General features: G+C 47.3%; 1 protein-coding gene across 2 annotated transcripts in view; it reads right to left on the bottom strand.

Annotated features, from left to right (window-relative positions):
* The window catches only part of PMP22 (peripheral myelin protein 22), a 32350-nt gene extending 18449 nt beyond the window's left edge, over window positions 1–13901 (bottom strand). Inside the window, exons 1-3 of one of the 2 annotated variants that reach the window (XM_048817596.2) lie at window positions 13656–13901; window positions 10628–10728; window positions 9728–9827 (exon numbers count right to left, since the gene is read on the bottom strand). In XM_048817596.2, the coding sequence (XP_048673553.1) occupies window positions 9728–9827; window positions 10628–10705 (178 nt within the window). In that variant the 5' untranslated portion in view covers window positions 10706–10728; window positions 13656–13901. Of the gene's footprint in view, window positions 1–9727; window positions 9828–10627; window positions 10729–12284; window positions 12560–13655 lie in introns of those variants that run through there. The other variant, XM_048817597.2, reaches the window with a different exon arrangement.
* Between the last annotated feature and the right edge of the window lie 3065 nt (window positions 13902–16966).

The following is a 16966-nucleotide window of genomic DNA, read 5'->3' on the forward strand; positions in this document are numbered from 1 at the left end:
CCACAGTCCCCCCCAGGAATGTTCGTGGTTTTACAATCACATTTTTTCCCCAGATACTTTTTTTTTTTCTTTCCCCTGTTGCTGGGTAAAAGAAACTCCAACAGGGGAAACTGACTAACTCGCGATACAGGGGAATGCTGAAAGACTAATTATTCAGTTAAATTGAAAGAAGAGAGAGAAAGATACCATGGACTTCTAATCTCATACAGTTACAGGAACGGCAGGTGTTCGTAACAAAAGTAGGTAGAAAAACGTCAGACAAGTGTAGCTTTTAAGCTGACAACATCCTTTTGATATTTTCAGTATAGAACATTGTAAAAATTGGACAGAAAAGTAAGATGTTCCTATAGACCACGTAACAAGAGTAAGATTTAATAGCTCAAGCTTTCATGAGCTACAGCTCACTTCATCGAGGAAGTGAGCTGTAGCTCACGAAAGCTTATGCTCAAATAAATTGGTTAGTCTCTAAGGTGCCACAAGTACTCCTTTTCTTTTTGCAAATACAGACTAACACGGCTGTTACTCTGAAACCATTTAATAGCTCTACATTCTTGACTTTGCCCGGTGGGAAGCAATTCCAGAGCTATGGTTGCCTAGATGCTAGTAGACACTGGGTGGATTCTAACCTCCGTTAGGCTGGTATTATCCTGGAGGCACTCCATTGACTTCAGTGGGATTACTCCACGATTACAATGGTGTTACCGCCATCAGAATCTGTCTCTTTTTCATAGTGAAAATTCTGATGAGCTTGAATTACTATAAACTGAGACATCTTTAAACGTAGCCTGCAAACTGCATGGGACCAGCCTTTGCATGTGATCATTAGTACATCTAGTCTAAAGACAATACCATTCCTGGATTCTATTGTAAGAGTGCTAGGCGTTGCACTGGCAAAACTGACTACAGCCTTGTTAATGTCATTCTGCTGCTGTCTGGCAAAGCTATGAGCAGCGGCGGGGTTGGCTGTCTCCCTGCAGGCTCAGAAAGGTGACACTGCATTAAGTCACATTTGGAAGGCTATCTTTGCAACCTGAAACACTACAAACCTTTCAAATGTTTTAAATGGACACATTTTGCAGAAATTAATGGCGTAGGCCCCACCCTGCCATGGAAAGCATCCACCTCTCCAATGAAACAGATATTTTAAGACTTGGTCCAGCTTTTCCAATCCAGATTTATACCAGGGTAGCCAAGTAGAATTTTCCTGTATCCCCGTTTCCATGATGCAGCTCTTTTTGCCCATATGTTTGATTTATACTTGCTGCCAATAACAGAATGAGACACTGCGTGACACTTCTCTTTGGGGCAAACCGGTTTAATGCAGTTTTCAGTCATGGGTCAAGAGCAACACCAAAGACAAGTCTGCAAGGAAGATCCCCACACAGAGCAAATAGGACTTTTTAAAGACAATCTGTGGTACTCTCCTGAAATGTCGGTTCACAGACTACATTACACAATACTTCACTGGGAAACTTGGTCAAGGGTCTGCTCTGGTTAAACTACTACACTCTGGGTCAAATTCTGCTCTCCATTGCATCCATATAACCGGCCTCAGCTCAGGTCACTTGCACCCATTAACAAGAGCATCAGGAGAACCTGGAGAACTCTAGCAGATTAATCTTGAACTGAATTTTCAGCTGGCATTAGAAGGCAGCACTTACATGGATTTCCAGGGACGTGGGCCAATTTACACCAGCTGAGGATCTGCTCCCTTGTGCAAATTAATGAACTAACAGGATAGGAGACTCAATGCCAGCTCTCTGCCTCCATTCATATCCTACACTGGAGTTACTCCTAATTTAGAGTAGGGTGAACAAATCAAAATAAGGAGCTTAGGTATTTGCAGCTAGGTGGACAATTCTCCTTCTGGGTATTTACCTTTCCCTGCTACTTTGTCTCTTTTGCTCTGTCACCCTTAAGTAGCTAATTGAAAAGAAAACCTGTATTAATCTGCACTGGGACTATATTTCACAAGATGACATTGAGAATACCTGTTACCTTTTAAACACACTTAGATAAAAAACGAAACGAAAAAGATAAAAAGTAGTTCTGAATCACAGAAATGGCAAATCCATTCAATGAGAAGGCTATGAAGCAGTGTATATTTCTGCATCATGTGTTTCAAAGTAGACATGAATAGTGGAACTCTCATTAAGAATAGCAGATAGGTCAAATTTCAGGGCTCACTGTATTAGGGAACCATAACTCAAATGCTATGTTTCTTTCCTGCTTCTCCTGATCCAAAGAAAATCCATCTGAAGCCTCAGTCTTAGGCAAGGGCAAAATTTTCTTTGCCAGTCTAGCGTGGCTTGCTGTCAAGTATTGTGTACCTATTCCACATGCACGGCTTCCACTGACCTCCCTGCTTTTCATGTGGGGTTTGTGTCACAGCAGTGTGATTAATCACTGCAAATTCATGGAGAGAATTTTCCTCCAAAAGACGACCTCTCCAGCAACTCAGAAGCACTGTCTAGTGGTCAGGGCAGGGGACCTAGGAACTCCAGATTTCTAATCCTGGCTCTGCTGCATGGCTCTGTCTCTCTCAAGGCTTGGCTGCACTGGGGTTTTTAGCCACCAGTGTAGGTACATTGCTGTAGCTGCACCATCACGAGCCATCTCCCTGAGTAAATGGTGACTTGCGTTGGCCTGGCTCCCATCTATGCAGATTATAGACTGGACACTCATCAGTGGATGTGGAACACTCACCACAGCAGCAGGAGGGGGCCTAAGAGTTTCTCTGCTTTCCTGGGAATTTAGGGTACTCTGAGCTAGGCCAGTCCCAGCAGCTAGGGACTGCTGGGGCCCAGGGGAGCACTGGACATACCACCTTTCCCCTTCCTCACGCCAGCAGCAGCAGGGAGCCATTATTATGGCTCTAGTCTATGCCACTCAAGGATCGCTCTACAAGGAGGAAGCCTTCCAAGGCTCAATGCAAGGTTGAGGGCCTGGTGTGCCAGTGGACCAATACAGAGCAGTCAGTCCAGGATCAGAGACTGTATTGCTGTGAGGTATCCAAGTGTCATAAGAGCCGTCTTCAGACCGGTCAGTGGAACCCACAGGTGGGCGTGTCACAGGTCCTGCCCTGTGCCCAATCCATAGAAGGGTAGGAGTTTCTTACGGGCCTGCAGCAAGTGAGCCTTGGCTCTTTTAGTTCAAGCTTAGCAGCTTATGCTTTTAGCTGTGCAGGTCCCTCTTCCAGTCCCTGATGTATGGACCAATATGGTGGTCATCATATCAGCAAACTGGAAAGTCCCTTTCCTCCCGTGGTGCTTAGTAACCATCTGCTTTGCAGTCTGCAAAGTTCCCATAGGATTATTTTCAAAAACCAATCCCTTCAATTACCAAAGGATACCCACAAACCCAAGCAGTGACCAAGCCAGCCAACAAAGTCACAAAGTGGCAATTTGAGGAACAGAAAGAGGAAACAGGAAAAACATGTTATCAAACAATCCTGAAGCCAGTGGGGATGGGAGGGGCGGGGTTGTCCATTTAAAGATTCCATCAAAAAATGTTTGAAAAACATAAAAATTGGAAGGTGGAAAAAATCTGCACATTCTTGTGAAAAATTTTGTTTTTTGCAAGGGGGGGGGGGGGGAGGAAGGAATTTTTGACAAAAAAAGTTTGAAAAATTCTGTCCAGCTCTACTTAAGAGCTTTAAAACTCATAGGGTCAAAAACCTCTGCTGGCATAACTCTAGACTTTACTAGATTTACACTAGTACATAGGTACTGGAACTAGGGGTTCTGCCTGCCTGGCTTGAAGTGTTTTCCATTATATACAGGGTTTACAGTTTTGTTCAATGGCTCTCAGCCCCCACACTTTACAAATTGTTCCAGTGCCCCTGCCAGTTGAGAATCTGACCCATAACCTGTTAAATATACAATTCTGGGATTCAGTGCTGAATTCCTCAGATAAATCTGCTCCAGGAATGCCAAGCAGCTTAAATTAAGCAGCGATTGCAACATTTTTGGCATAATTCTCAGCCTCTTGACAAATGACATTATCTAGCAAGCAAATGCTGCAAACAAAGCAATGAGCCCACAGACATGAAAGCCAAAGGAACGGGGCATCCCACACTGACTGTGATGCTTACTCATCTCTGAACGTCCTTCCATAGTATTGCAACATGCCTGCCAGACTCGTATGCTCCGGAAAAAATTCCTGAAGTCATCATTCAGCTTCAACCGGGAGCCAACCCACCAGCTGCTGAAAGTTTACAAGTTCCAAATGAGGGAACTGTGGGCTAGTGGCTTGCACCTAAACACTAGGAATCAGGAGAACTAGGTTCTGTTCCCAGATATTTAACTTCGGGGCTGGTTGTGCCACCCACTGATTTCAAAGGCATGACTTGCATGGCACGGGAGGATGGGCTGAAATGTCAAAGGCTCAGCACCCGCCACTGGGACTGGATCTTCCGGTGAGCTCAGCTCCCATGAAAGCACCTAAACAAAGACTATGTTCTCCAAAGCACCCACCATCTCCTGCTGGGAGACACAGCTTGGCTTTCAGCACCCAACATTCTAAGCTCTTCTGAAAATTCCAGCCTCAACCACCACTCGGTGGAAGTTGGACGAATTCAGCTTGTTTGATTTTGAGCAAGTTCCTTAGCCTCTCTTTGCCTCCATTTTCCCCATCTCTAAAATTTATGAAGCTCTGGGATCTATGAACAAACAATTATTATGATGTATTTGTAGCACCTGGACCAGGACCCACTGTGCTAGGTGAGGTACAAACACAGACTCCGCTCTGCAGAGTTTCCAGTCTAAGTATGAGCACTATGCAATTGATGTGGAGCCCAATGAAGTCAATGGCAAAACTCCCATTGGACTTCCAAAGTGCAAGATCAGACCCTATTTTATTGCTAACAATTATGATAATGTTGCAGGAGGTGGTACATGAGTTTAGCAAAAGAGAGGGGGGAAATCTGGCAAGTGATTACTCCACAATACAGACTTAACTCTTATGGTGGGTTGCCCGGGGGGGGGGGGGGGGGGGGGAGAAGAAGAAATCATCTCTACTAAAAGACTAAGTTCTGCCAAATTCTTCAGTAGGAATTTCATATCCACCCCCAAGGGCGGAATTTAGTGCCACATTATTAAATGTTGAGCAGTGTCTTTGACAGAGGCACAGAAAAAAGTTTTCCTAAGGCTTTTTAGGATACTGTGCAACAGGCATGGTGTATGTATTGAAAACACATTTCCATGAGTCTCCCCTGGACTCTTGTGGAACATACTTTGTATTGGTGGTGGGGGAGGGGGGAATAAGTATACTTTTAGCTAATAGCATAGAAGATGGAAACAATATGCTGAAAAAATTGAAAATATATTGGGGGGAGGAGTTAATGTGATTTATCCCCCCAAGAGAAAGAGCATTTAAAGTCTCTGATTCTCTTGGGGTGGGGGAAAGGGGGAGTTGTCCAGCACCTAGGTTCCTGACCTGAGACCCAGGCTCACTTCCATGCTCCACCACAGACTTCTTGTATGACCCTGGGCAAATCGCTTAGTGTCTCTGTGCTTAGCTTCCCATCTGGAAATAATACCACTGCCCTACCTCAAAAGCGGGATTGGGAGGATGAACACAGTAAAGCTGGTGAGGTGCTCAGAGACAATGGGAATGGGGGCAAGATTAGCTTACCTTACCTAGAAAATAAAAATATCACACAATATTTTCTCTACTGAAAAAACACAACAAAACAGATCAGCCTCAAGCAAAATGGAAAACAACTGCAAGAGAGAGACTGTGAGCTCTCTGGGGCAGGGACTGTCTTTTTGTTCTGTGTTTGCCCAGAAAATGGCACCATGGGCCCCTGGCCCATGACAGGGGATCCTTGGGGCTACCATTCTAAATAGTAATTTAGCTAATGCATAAAGCCCTTATCCTGCAAAGAGATGGATGTAGTCAGACCCCCTTTGCCCATGCAAAACCCCGCTGGCGTCCCAAGGGTTTTGCATGGCTCCAGCAGCCTGTAGTTCATGGCAGGACCAGAGTCTTCATGTAGGCAAACGGCAGGAGAGGAGCATTCAAATAAGGATGGAAGGTTGAATTTATGTGAATCTTCCTGGCTTGTGTTGGATTTGGGTTACAACTCCTCGAAGTAGTTCAGATTTCATTATTCTGCCAGCTCGCAAGAATGGAGGAGCTAGGCATAAGCAGAAAAAGCACTACTGTACACGCATGCATCTTGCAATCCAAATATCCAACTAGCAGTGGCAGGTCAAATTTTTTACCGGCTGCTCAACTGTGTGCCTCGAATAGTAAAAATAAATCACTTGAAAGGATCTAAAAGGGTTCCACCCTCACTGGTTACAGGTGTGTAATTTATTCTGCTATCACCATCAGCATTCAGGTCTGATCATAAGTAGCTAAAAAGTTCCCCCTTTAAAAAAATACTCTTTCCCAAGGTAAGATTATCTTGTTATTTACTATATTCCCTACACTGCCCTATAGAAAATGTCGAGGATACTGTAAATACTGGGGTCAAGCTATTTAGCTATCTAAAGTAACAGGCACATTTTTATGGATGACAGTTTTTCTCCCTCTCTGCAAAAAAAGGGTGCCCATGTTCAGGGCGCAATTACTGCAGCCCTTATTTTAAGCACATGTACAGCTGTTTTTGAGCATGCATGAGTGAATCTGAACCAGCCTACCTACCTTGCAGATAGCAGTATAAGGCCAATATTGCCAAATGCTGATTCAGGACATAACTATGATAATTTACAGTGATGCAACAGAAGATTCCAGCTGGTTTCCACAGCTGGTCTGACTTGTGGCCACTAGGTGTTGCTGGAAGGCTGTGAAGAAGGCCTAAGCCACTCCACCAACACCTTGGAAATTTGAGCCTCTTCCCGAGATGAGAAACATGCTACTGCTTTAAGTACAGTTAAAATTAGAGGTAGGGCGAGCGCCTGCTTGTATCTCCCAACATGGGGTCTCCACGAGTATTTCACTACCAGCAGACTGGCTAGTTTGGAGTGTTTTAAACCTGATCTCCAGAAAACTCCTACTAGAAAATTACATCAGAGACTCACTTTCCTGCAGGGTAGAGTGATAAGAACTTGCTAAGTTACACGAAGGCTTCACTCCCTGCACATACCACCCACAATGCTCTCCTTTTCCACATAGCAAATGTTCCCCACCAGCCCTGGCATCAGTGTTATGTTCAATCTAGTGGCTCAATCTTAAGATCCTTCCCCCTCCTTGGCATCTCAGGGGCAGCAGGTCACACTGTCACAGACCAGAGATGTGGTTCTACTCTCAATTACACTAGTGTAAATCAGGAGTGATTCCACTGAACTCACTGAGGATATGCTGGGATCAAACTGTTCCGAGAGGAAAGTCAAGGTACAAATTCCTAAAGCTAGCAATGATAGTAATAAAACCCCATACCAATCACTCAACTAAAAAATTGTCCAGATAATTGTACTTAGTTCTTATGTAGCACTTTTCATTAGCAGATCTCAAAGTGACTTCTAAAGGATGCCTGGATCATGATCCCATATATATGTCTGGAGTAATTCAGCAGAGTTGCTCTAGATTTATACTGAGCCCAGGGAACCATATCATATATATAGGAGGGAGAAACTGAGGCAGAGAGGTGACGTGGCTGGGTACAAGGTCATTCAGCATGCCAATACTAGAATGCAAGTCCCCTGAGCCCCAGTCCAGTGTGCTATCCACTATACCACTCTGCCTCCCCTGCATCACTTGGTAATTCTGTACCCACAAGGTACAGAGGCAACTCCTTGGCCTCACACAACGCGGACAAGCCAGCTGATCAAAGCGTGAGGCACTCCGCTACCAAAGCTAGCTTTGGATCAGTGTACTTTCCATGGGACTTCTACACACCTGAATCTGATCTCATTGACACCACTGTCACCCTGGCTGAAATCAAATGGGGTCACTGATGATTTACACTCATGTAAGGCAGAGCAGAACCGGGTCCCTACCTTCTATGCAGACTTTTTGTGCTCTGAAACTCGTAGGTCATAATTCTGAGCCGTTAATTTTTAAAGAAGAGCTCTGCTCCCACTGATTTCAATGGCAGGCTAGTCTGAAAAGTTGATGGCAAGATATGGCTCCCTGTGCTCAGTATAAATCTAGAGCAACTCCGCTGAATGACTCCAGACATACATGAATGTAAGTAAAATGTGATAGATACAAAAACCCTATTTTGCTCTCTACCCAATATACATGCTACAGAAATAACCACGCATAGAAGGATAACTACAACAGCATGGGTTACTGTGGCTCAAGTTTTAATAGAAACTTTGGGAGTGTGACCCAGGCTCCATTCACACAGGCTGATGTAGAGAGTGCTGGACTAGCCCACCCCAGCCAAGGAATGGGAAGCTCTTAAATGCTTAGCTTTCGCAAATCCACTGTGCTCAGGAAACTGCAGAGATGGGAGCATAGGTAGAGAGCAAGCATTGGTGTAACGGAGATGGAGCAGGGAACGTCTGCAATGGTCAACTGTCCTCAAACTCCTTCCACCCCCCTGGGATAAGTGACCATCTGGAGCACTAACTTGCACCATAACTGCGGGGAGTTGGGACCCATCCTGGGAGTAGCAGCTAACCACTGGCAGAGGGGAATGTTGGAGTTCTGTCCTGGTTGCTTAGCAATATGCACAGAGGCAGGTGGTATAAAAAGAAGTGACTGACTACCCCAAGGACCCAGCGGGTGTTTTTCATAGAGCAAAACTGCTCTGCTCTGGCCCTTTAACACTTCATCCCCTTCAGCAAACAAGAGGCATGCCTAGAATAACTAGCGCACACTTGTCCCAGCAGTAGAAAGCCCCACTCCAAGGACTGCCCATGTTTGTTTATCTAGGTATTACCTAGTAAGAGTAATGGTGAGGAGCATATTGCAAAGAGGTCACATGGGGTCATCCCCCACTGCAGCTGAGGGTACTGTCAACATACCACAACTACAGAACGTAGCAAGGCCTGGGGACAGGACCTGACCCATGGCTTCTCCCCAACTAGTAATTCAATGGGCCAAATTCTGCTCTCAGTTACACAGACATAAATCTGGAATGATTCTGCAGATCTCAATGACGTTACTCTGGGCTCACGCTGACATCACAGAGAGCAGGAATCTGATCTACTGACTTCACCATGACTCACATGTGCACATCTGAGCCCAGAATCCGGCCACGTGGGCCTGATCCTTCATTGCACAGCATCTCATGCAGCCATGCATGCCAGTGCGAAGTGGGTATCCTGCCCCACCTAGTCAGCACGGTGTAAATGACTGCACAAAGCTCTGTGCATCAGTGAATTAAGCCCTGGCGTTCTAGTGTGTGATGAGCTGCTGTACAGACAGAGGCCCTGCAAAACAGGTGAAATGTGCCCACTTCAGGTACAAGTAAGGAGCAATCCAGAAGAACCATTAATAGAATGGCAGCCTTTATATGAAATTAGTTAAATTCCTCTCCCTCAGTTCCACCCTGCTCTGTAGCTTTATTTAGGGCCTAATTCTTCCACCTCTATTCAGGTACTGTACTCCAGAAGCAGTACTGAGAAAACTGCCTGAGTAACAATGCTTAAAGAACCTCTGACATGAGGGACAGAACCAAGCCCCTCGATTAATCATGCTTGACTCTGCAAGCTCTGTCTGGTACAAGATTGTTCTGCAATACAGGTCTATTTCTAAAGGTGTGGGGGAGGAGTTAAAGGGATGAAAATCTCCATTGCTGAAGAAACAGACGAGATGTCAGAGCACTCACCGTTCGTGGAGGACGTTACACACTGAAAGGAACTCTGGACCCCTAAAGTGCTGCAGTTCTGCCAAAGGTCTGCCGTACGCCCGTTAACAATGAGCCATTGCTGAAAGAGATGCACAAATCTGTGAGAGGCGGCAGCAAATGCCGGGGGGGAGGCAGAGCAGGGTTACCAAAGTAAAAGATAAGCTTGTGCTCAACTAAATGCGCTTGCAAAGGATCCGACATAATAGCGCATGTTCATTCTTGTTATCTTTTGCATTCTTACAGTTGCTTTGGTTATTTCTGTTTCATGTCTCTATTTCAATGTGTGCACATGCATTACACACACACACACACACACACTTCAATTGAGTTTTGAAAAAAAAAAAAAAACCACTCTGCGTTGTTCTTTACCTGATTTAGACTCAGCTGCGTAAAAGAGAAGACTTTTGTGATTCTCTTTAAACATGTACCAAAGCTCTCAAACGCTTCACTTCTCTCTCGCATTTTCTTGGCAGCATGGAAAGCTACAGTAACTGTTTCATATGAATCCCAACCAGTTTAGAGATTATTATAGAAGTAGTTTTTTAAGGTCGTAAAAAAAAACAAAGCTCTTTGAAAGCTAGTCTGGAAGTGACTAGCTCTGCATTAAAAAAACAACAACAAAACCCACAAACATGTCTGTCTAGATTGGCCATGTTAATTCTTTCAGAGGCCCTGTATTAATTAAGGTCTGGTATTGGAGGAATGAGGAGCACCCTTTAATTTCAAAAAATCTGTCCCTTAGTTTTATCTACATAGACAAATCTTACACATGGAACTGTGCAATGGATTCTGATCTACTCTCATCCCCCATGTTCCCATATGAAGATCGATCACGGGGGCGCGGCGAGGGGGGGGGGGAGAGATAAAGTTTGTACTTACACTAACGATTGTTGAGACAAAGAGCAGCACCAGAACTGCAACATGCAGCACGATGATCCCCAGCAACAAAAGGAGCATTTTGGCTGAAGTTTTGGAAAGATCTGAAGGGGAAAAAAAGAGACACGCTTTTAAGTGATAGCAAAACCCCTTGCAGTCAGCCCTTGCATTTGTGTCTATGTGGGGTGTGTCCAGCATTTAGGGATAACTAGATCTGAAAGGGCAGCAGGGGTCGCTGCAGCAACAGAGACTAAGCACAGGGGCTCAAGTTTAATGAGGCTCAACAACTTGTATTAAATGCATTTCTTCGCCAGTGCAACATCTCTTTTAGCAAAGAAATGCAGCTATTTGGAGGGGTCGGGGAGATTTTTAAAGCGCTAACCGGGGTTTACAATGCGAAAGGGACAGGCTCCCAGGGTTGGACAGAAATCCCTGGTGTGGCTCTACTGTACTAGAGACAAATGTTGCAAGCCTGAAAAGGACAGAGCCAGCTTTGAGAAATGCCAGACATCGTCCAGCTTGGAAAAGGGCAGCAAACCTATCTAAGAGGGGTTTTCTTTGCCGTGCCCAGAGAAGGGCTGGGAATGTTCTAAAAAATCCGGTGAAAACATCAAGGAACCTTCAACTTCTACATTATTTTCCTTCCACCCTTTCTAACCTTCCACGCTTAAAGTGTTTTATGGTCTAGAGTTTGATGGCTCAGGATACAGGGAGAAATGCAAATTCCATTACATTCCTCAAAATTTCCACTTGGCTCAGCCTGTCTTGGAAGTGTCATTAGCCAAAGATAAAATAAGGGTTTCTTTTTCCTGAAGCAGCATCACAACAATACGAAAGCCCAGGTTTCCAGCCAAAGATTTTTTATATAAAAACCCGCCACGACTAGTCCCTTGATCAAATATTTTTAGCTCAGAGACTCAGGTAGGGGGAGGGGGCTGGAAACCGTTATTCCACAAAGCCACTATTCTCCACTTCACAGCCAACATTTAGACTCCGTTAAAGTCAGGACCCCCTCGACGAGATCCATGCCCCAACTCCAGCCACTGCGCTTCTCAAATAGCTGAGCAAGGCCAACAGAGCTGGTGAAACAGGTCTGCGGAAAGAAAGGGAAATGACCACGCAGCGCATTGTGTGTGTGTGTGTGTACACCTTCGGAGTCTTTCCATAGAGAAACCAACACAGCTACACCCCCACTGCAAGCAACAGTCCGTGCACACAGCCCATGGAAATCAACCAGGTTACAAAAATACAAAGCGGGTCTCGGGGAGGACAAAAAACCCAGCTAACGTTCAATGGTCAAACTGTTTCTAATTATAACAAAGTGAGGTCAGGTCTGAAGCAGGTTCATGGAATCCGCATAGGGGAGTGAATCTGCTTTAAAAAAAAAAAAGCAACACAACAGAACAAGCTAGTGGGTTTGGCACAGAGATTACTACAGAACAAGAGGGTGAAACTGCAGCGTAACCAAGCAATAGGGGACCCACTGACAGGCAGAATCGCGGATGATGAAGGGGATTTATTTGCAGACAGAGGCAAGACAGCTACTGGGTGGGGGTCATACGCTGCCACACTACTGGGATCGCCTCATCTTCCCCCAAATCCTCCCCTCGCTTCCACTATCGAAAATAACCCGCTCCTGGGCGGTGCGGCTGCTACTTACTTCCCTGCAATAGTCACCCACCAAGCGGCGTCCCAGAGGCTCGACTGGCCCCAAAAGCTCAAACCGAAGCAAAGGAGCAAATCCAGCTGGTGGGTGCGGGTATGCGCCCGTCCCTTTGCCCACGGCAAACGGAGCCAGGGGGCTGGAGAGAGGGAGGCGAGGAGGGCAAAGCGCGAAGTTATAAAGTTTCTCCTTTAACGAGGAACAACGCCCCGGATTGCGTCTGTGCCGCAGGGTGTGTCCCTGGGTCCGGCAGAGGGAGCCCGGCCAGGCAGCGGAGCCGGCTATAAATAATCCCCCAGGAAAAAAAAAAGCCGCTCGGTCGCCGCAGGGAACTTTTACTCACGCCCGTTTGGATCACGCCGGACTCGGCACTCCCCCCCCCCCCCCCCGGCGCATGTCTCATCGGCCCACGTGGGGAAGAGGCGAGCCCACGGCTTGGGGGAGCCGCATGTCCCGGCAGCACCCCAGAGCGGCCGCACCCTACACGGCGGCGCTGGCAGGGTGGGGTCGGGGACCCCCCAGTGCAGGACACCCCGTCCCCAGAGGATCCGCTCGGCGGGCTGCTCCCGGCCCCCGTCCATTCGTGCGCGGAGGGCGGCGAGGCGGCTGCAGCCCTGCCTGGGGGCTGCAGGGGCATCCGTGCCACTGGCCTGGCGCTCCGCTAGCCTCCAACCGAGCCCCCACCCCAGCCTGCGGGCTCCTGGCAGGGCGGCGGCCGAGGGGGAGACTGCCCCTTGCTCTCCGGCGACGGGCAGGCGGCTGCAGCCGGGGAAAGGCCCGCTCCGCCAGCCCCGGCGGGCACCGTGCGAGTGGCCGCCCCGCGCCCCGGGAACGCGAAGGGCGCAGCGTGGCTGGCGGGGAGGGGGGGCGCATGGGGTGAGCCCAGCTCCTCACCCCTCAGATTCCCGCTCCTCACCCCTCAGCGGTTGGGGGGAGGAATACACGCCCCCCTGTTCTCCTTAATCCTCTGGGAAACCAAACCATTCACCCTGCTCCTAAAACACTCCTCCACCCGCGGGATCCCCAAGCGCTTCACAAAGTCCTGAAGAGAGGCGTCAGCCTAATTTAAATGCACCAGACTTTGCTTTTGCTGCCGCTGCTGCTTCGGTCTCTTGCCTTTTTGCTTTCTCCCGCGCTCACCCGCCTGGCTTTCTAATGGTCTTGCTGTGTTAGGCTCATCCAAATACAATCGCGCATGTTTGCCACTCGCTTATTTTCTTGTAAACGCGTGTCTCCAAATTGCATGGCGCTTTGGAGAGGAGTCACAGTGCAGGGAAGAGAAAGGCCAGTAGAAAGCGCCCCCCTCTTTGCTTGTCTGGTGGTGGGGGCTTTGCTGACAGAGCTGGGATTTCACCACCAAAGACTTACCAAGCTCCAAAGCGTGCAGCTCTTCCTGACAATGGTAGCTCCTAGAAAGCCAGCCCAGCGTGCATTAAAGTTCCTCCAGCAGGGGCAGGATCCCAGAGGATGCTAAAAGCCACTCGTGGCGTGGGTCGAGTTGAAAGGGGGATCCCTGACGGATCGGAGTCCTTCTCTGAAACCACAGATCTGGTGCATTCACTGTTTATTCATCCCCCAGTCCAACGCCCAGATATGTCACGGTGGCCTGAGAGAGCACAGCCTCTAGTATTTAAAGAGACAGCTCCTATCCTTATCTCCTCCCCAGAACACAGCCGGCACGCAGGGGCTATTTAGGGGGCGCTGGAGATTAAATGGAAAGGAGTGGCTGAGAGACCTCCATCCCAGTTAAAAGGCTTATTCAAAGCCCTGGATGCTAGAACAATAAATAGCGATCTCCTTCTGGAAGCTGTCATTCAAGGAGTTGGCAAAACAGCTAAATGTTTCCAGGCCTGAAGGGAGAGGGAAGAGGCCAGACAGCGCTGCTCGGGGGTTAGGGTCAGATCTTCAGCTGGTGGAAATTGGTGCAGCTCTATTAATTCTGAGGACTGGCCTATTGGGTATTGTTTGCTTACCAAGGGGCCTTTTCTAACCTCTTTCAGAAGGTGATGTTGTTTTGCTGTTATGTATATTTTTTAAATACCCAGTTGACTATTTTCACTAAAAAAATTAAAACAATGTGGTTCAAAATCACCTGTTGCTGGGTCTGCGGCATGTGTGATCACACAAAATGTTTGGGTAAGTCACAGGATCCGGCGGAGTCCTCCAGGTGGGGTGATGATCACTTACATCCAGATTCCACACCTCTTTTACACACACCCTTCTCAATGGAACCGGATAGTCCTTGAGTCACCCAGTTCCTTTCCTCAGGGTTACTTGAGGCATAAGGACCTCTGTGAAGTGACTAAGGATGTCAGAAGCTGGTCCCAAGTGACAGATTCCCATCTCAGCTACACTGCTGTAAAGTGGACAAAACCCGCCAAAGTCAATGGAGTTGGTGCAGAATCTCATGCGATAATAGAGAACACACAGTGGCCCTTAGCAGGGAAGGAATATTATGCTTGCTATCTATCCATCCATCCCCATACATACCTCTCTGTCTATTGCAGATGTGCTTTTAACAAGAGGGAACAATATTCTCTCAACCCACTCCCTTCAGTTCAAGCGCTTCATCAAACTGAATTACAGGCATCTGCAATCTAGGGGTAGGACTCAAACATTGCTCACTCCTGATAGGCAAAGACAGCTTGTCTATTTCAAAGGCTGCTCAGTTGCTTGGTAACACAAACTCCTACCTTCTTGGAGTCAGTGACATGCAGAATAATTGACTTAGAGAAAAGAGCAGAGAGCATAGAGTTTTTCTATAGTCCAGGAGGGCACCAGAGGGGGCAGCATTCAAGGGTGCCTTGGTCACTGAGGGTACGTCTACACTGCAATGAAAGAGCTGTGGCATAAGTGTGGCCAGCTTGGGTCAGCTGACTCAGTCTCAGGGGGCTCAGGCTGTGGGGCTAAAAATGGGTCTCAGAGCCCAGACTCCAGCCTGAGCCCAAACGACTACACTGGGATTTTTAGCCCTGGAAGCCCAAGTCAACTAGCCAGGCTCTGAGACTCAGTGCCACTGTTTTTTTATTGCAGTGTAGATGTACCCTGAGAGGGAGTGATATAGCTGCTCTGGTTTACAATTCTTCTGCAGTAATGGCAATTCAAAAATTCCCTCTCGAAAGCAATAAATAAGCAACTCCAAAAGCTTAAGAGGAATAGGCAGCATCAGGTACTCAGAATGGGGCTGATGTGTGGCCATGAAGTCAGTGGGTGGTTTGTTATTGACTCAAATGGTGTTAGGATTTCACCACCCAGCTGCTGCTCATGGTTCCGATAGTATGTTTAAATGGTAGTGGTTATGCATCCAGCAAGGTTTTGCCTGCACAATTTTTTTTATTATTTTTAATTTTTTTTTTTTTTGTGCAGTGGAAGTGAAATTTCTTCAATTTCGGCATCGGGCTTCAAGTGCAAAAGGCCTGTGAAATGCAGCGAGTTTCCACAAAACTCAGGTCGAGATGTTTCAAGTGCCAGAAGGATTTGGTGCCCAACTCCCCTTGATTTTCAAAGAGAGCCGAGCATCCAACTCCCTTAGGCATTTTGAGAATCCCAATCTTCAAGCACCAACAGAATTCTGTGCCGTGGCTGTGGGGGGCGCTGTTCTGGTTGCAGTTGTCTGTTTCCCTCCCTGTGCGGGCTCTCACAGCAGACCTAAGGACCACTTGCACCCTCAAATGTCCCAGACGCAAGCCCTGGGATCGTGACCCCATCTCTGTGCAGGGATGCCAGGCCAGAGGGAAGGCTCCCCAAGACCTGTCACCCACTTGTGCATCTGTGCGGGGTCAGCCACAATCTCATCCCTGTGAGAGAGCTGAACTCACCTGGAATTACAAATGCTGCCCATCTTTAACCATAGCCCATAGGAGTTAGGGATAGAGGACATGCCTGGTTCTCCCCCCTCCCCCCTCGCTATTACAGGATGTTGCCTACAGTTTGGGCCTAATCTGCCCCCACTCACGTTAAGCAGCACCCACAAAGGTTCCCATTGAATCCAACTGGCCTTCAGGCATAAGTACCACTTAAGCAGGGATGATGGTGGCAGAATGAGGCCCTATATTATCCAGGATGTTGGTCCAGTCCCACCTGAAAGGATTCAGTCCATCCTTCCCACAGCAACTAAGTCCTCAGTCAGACAGAACAGAGCATTTTTTTCCTGATTCTTAATTGTTCCTGTTTCCTTTTAGCCACGCCTCCTAGTAAATACAACACCCCATCAGTCTGCCTCTGTGCGTGACACTAAGCACCAGAGGGGGGATCTGTGATTAAAATCCTCTAGCGAGCGAAGGCATTTGGATTCTCATCAGCGGATGCCTTAAGACAGATTCCTACTGGGGGCCTACTCTCCAGTAGGGGCAGGAAGATGAATGAGCTTTAAAGCCAGAAGGAATCATTATCAAATGTTATCATAGCACCTAGGAGCCCCAGCGATGGACCAGGGCCCCATTGTGTGAGGCACAGCACAAACAGATAGCCTCTGCCCTAAATAGTTTACAGTCTATTCTAACCTCTAGGCTGGTCTAGTGGGTGGAGTATGGGTCTAGGCCTCAGGAGATCTGAATGAGCTCCTGTCTCACCTTGGGCACATCGCTTAAATCTACACTGTGCCTCGGTTCTCTGTCTGTAAAATAGAGCTGCCTCCATATCTCGCAAGGGTTCTGTACGGATAAAATCCATCTAAGATA

The sequence above is a fragment of the Caretta caretta genome, chromosome 14, assembly GCF_965140235.1.
Source record: "Caretta caretta isolate rCarCar2 chromosome 14, rCarCar1.hap1, whole genome shotgun sequence".
NCBI lineage: Eukaryota > Metazoa > Chordata > Testudines > Cheloniidae > Caretta > Caretta caretta.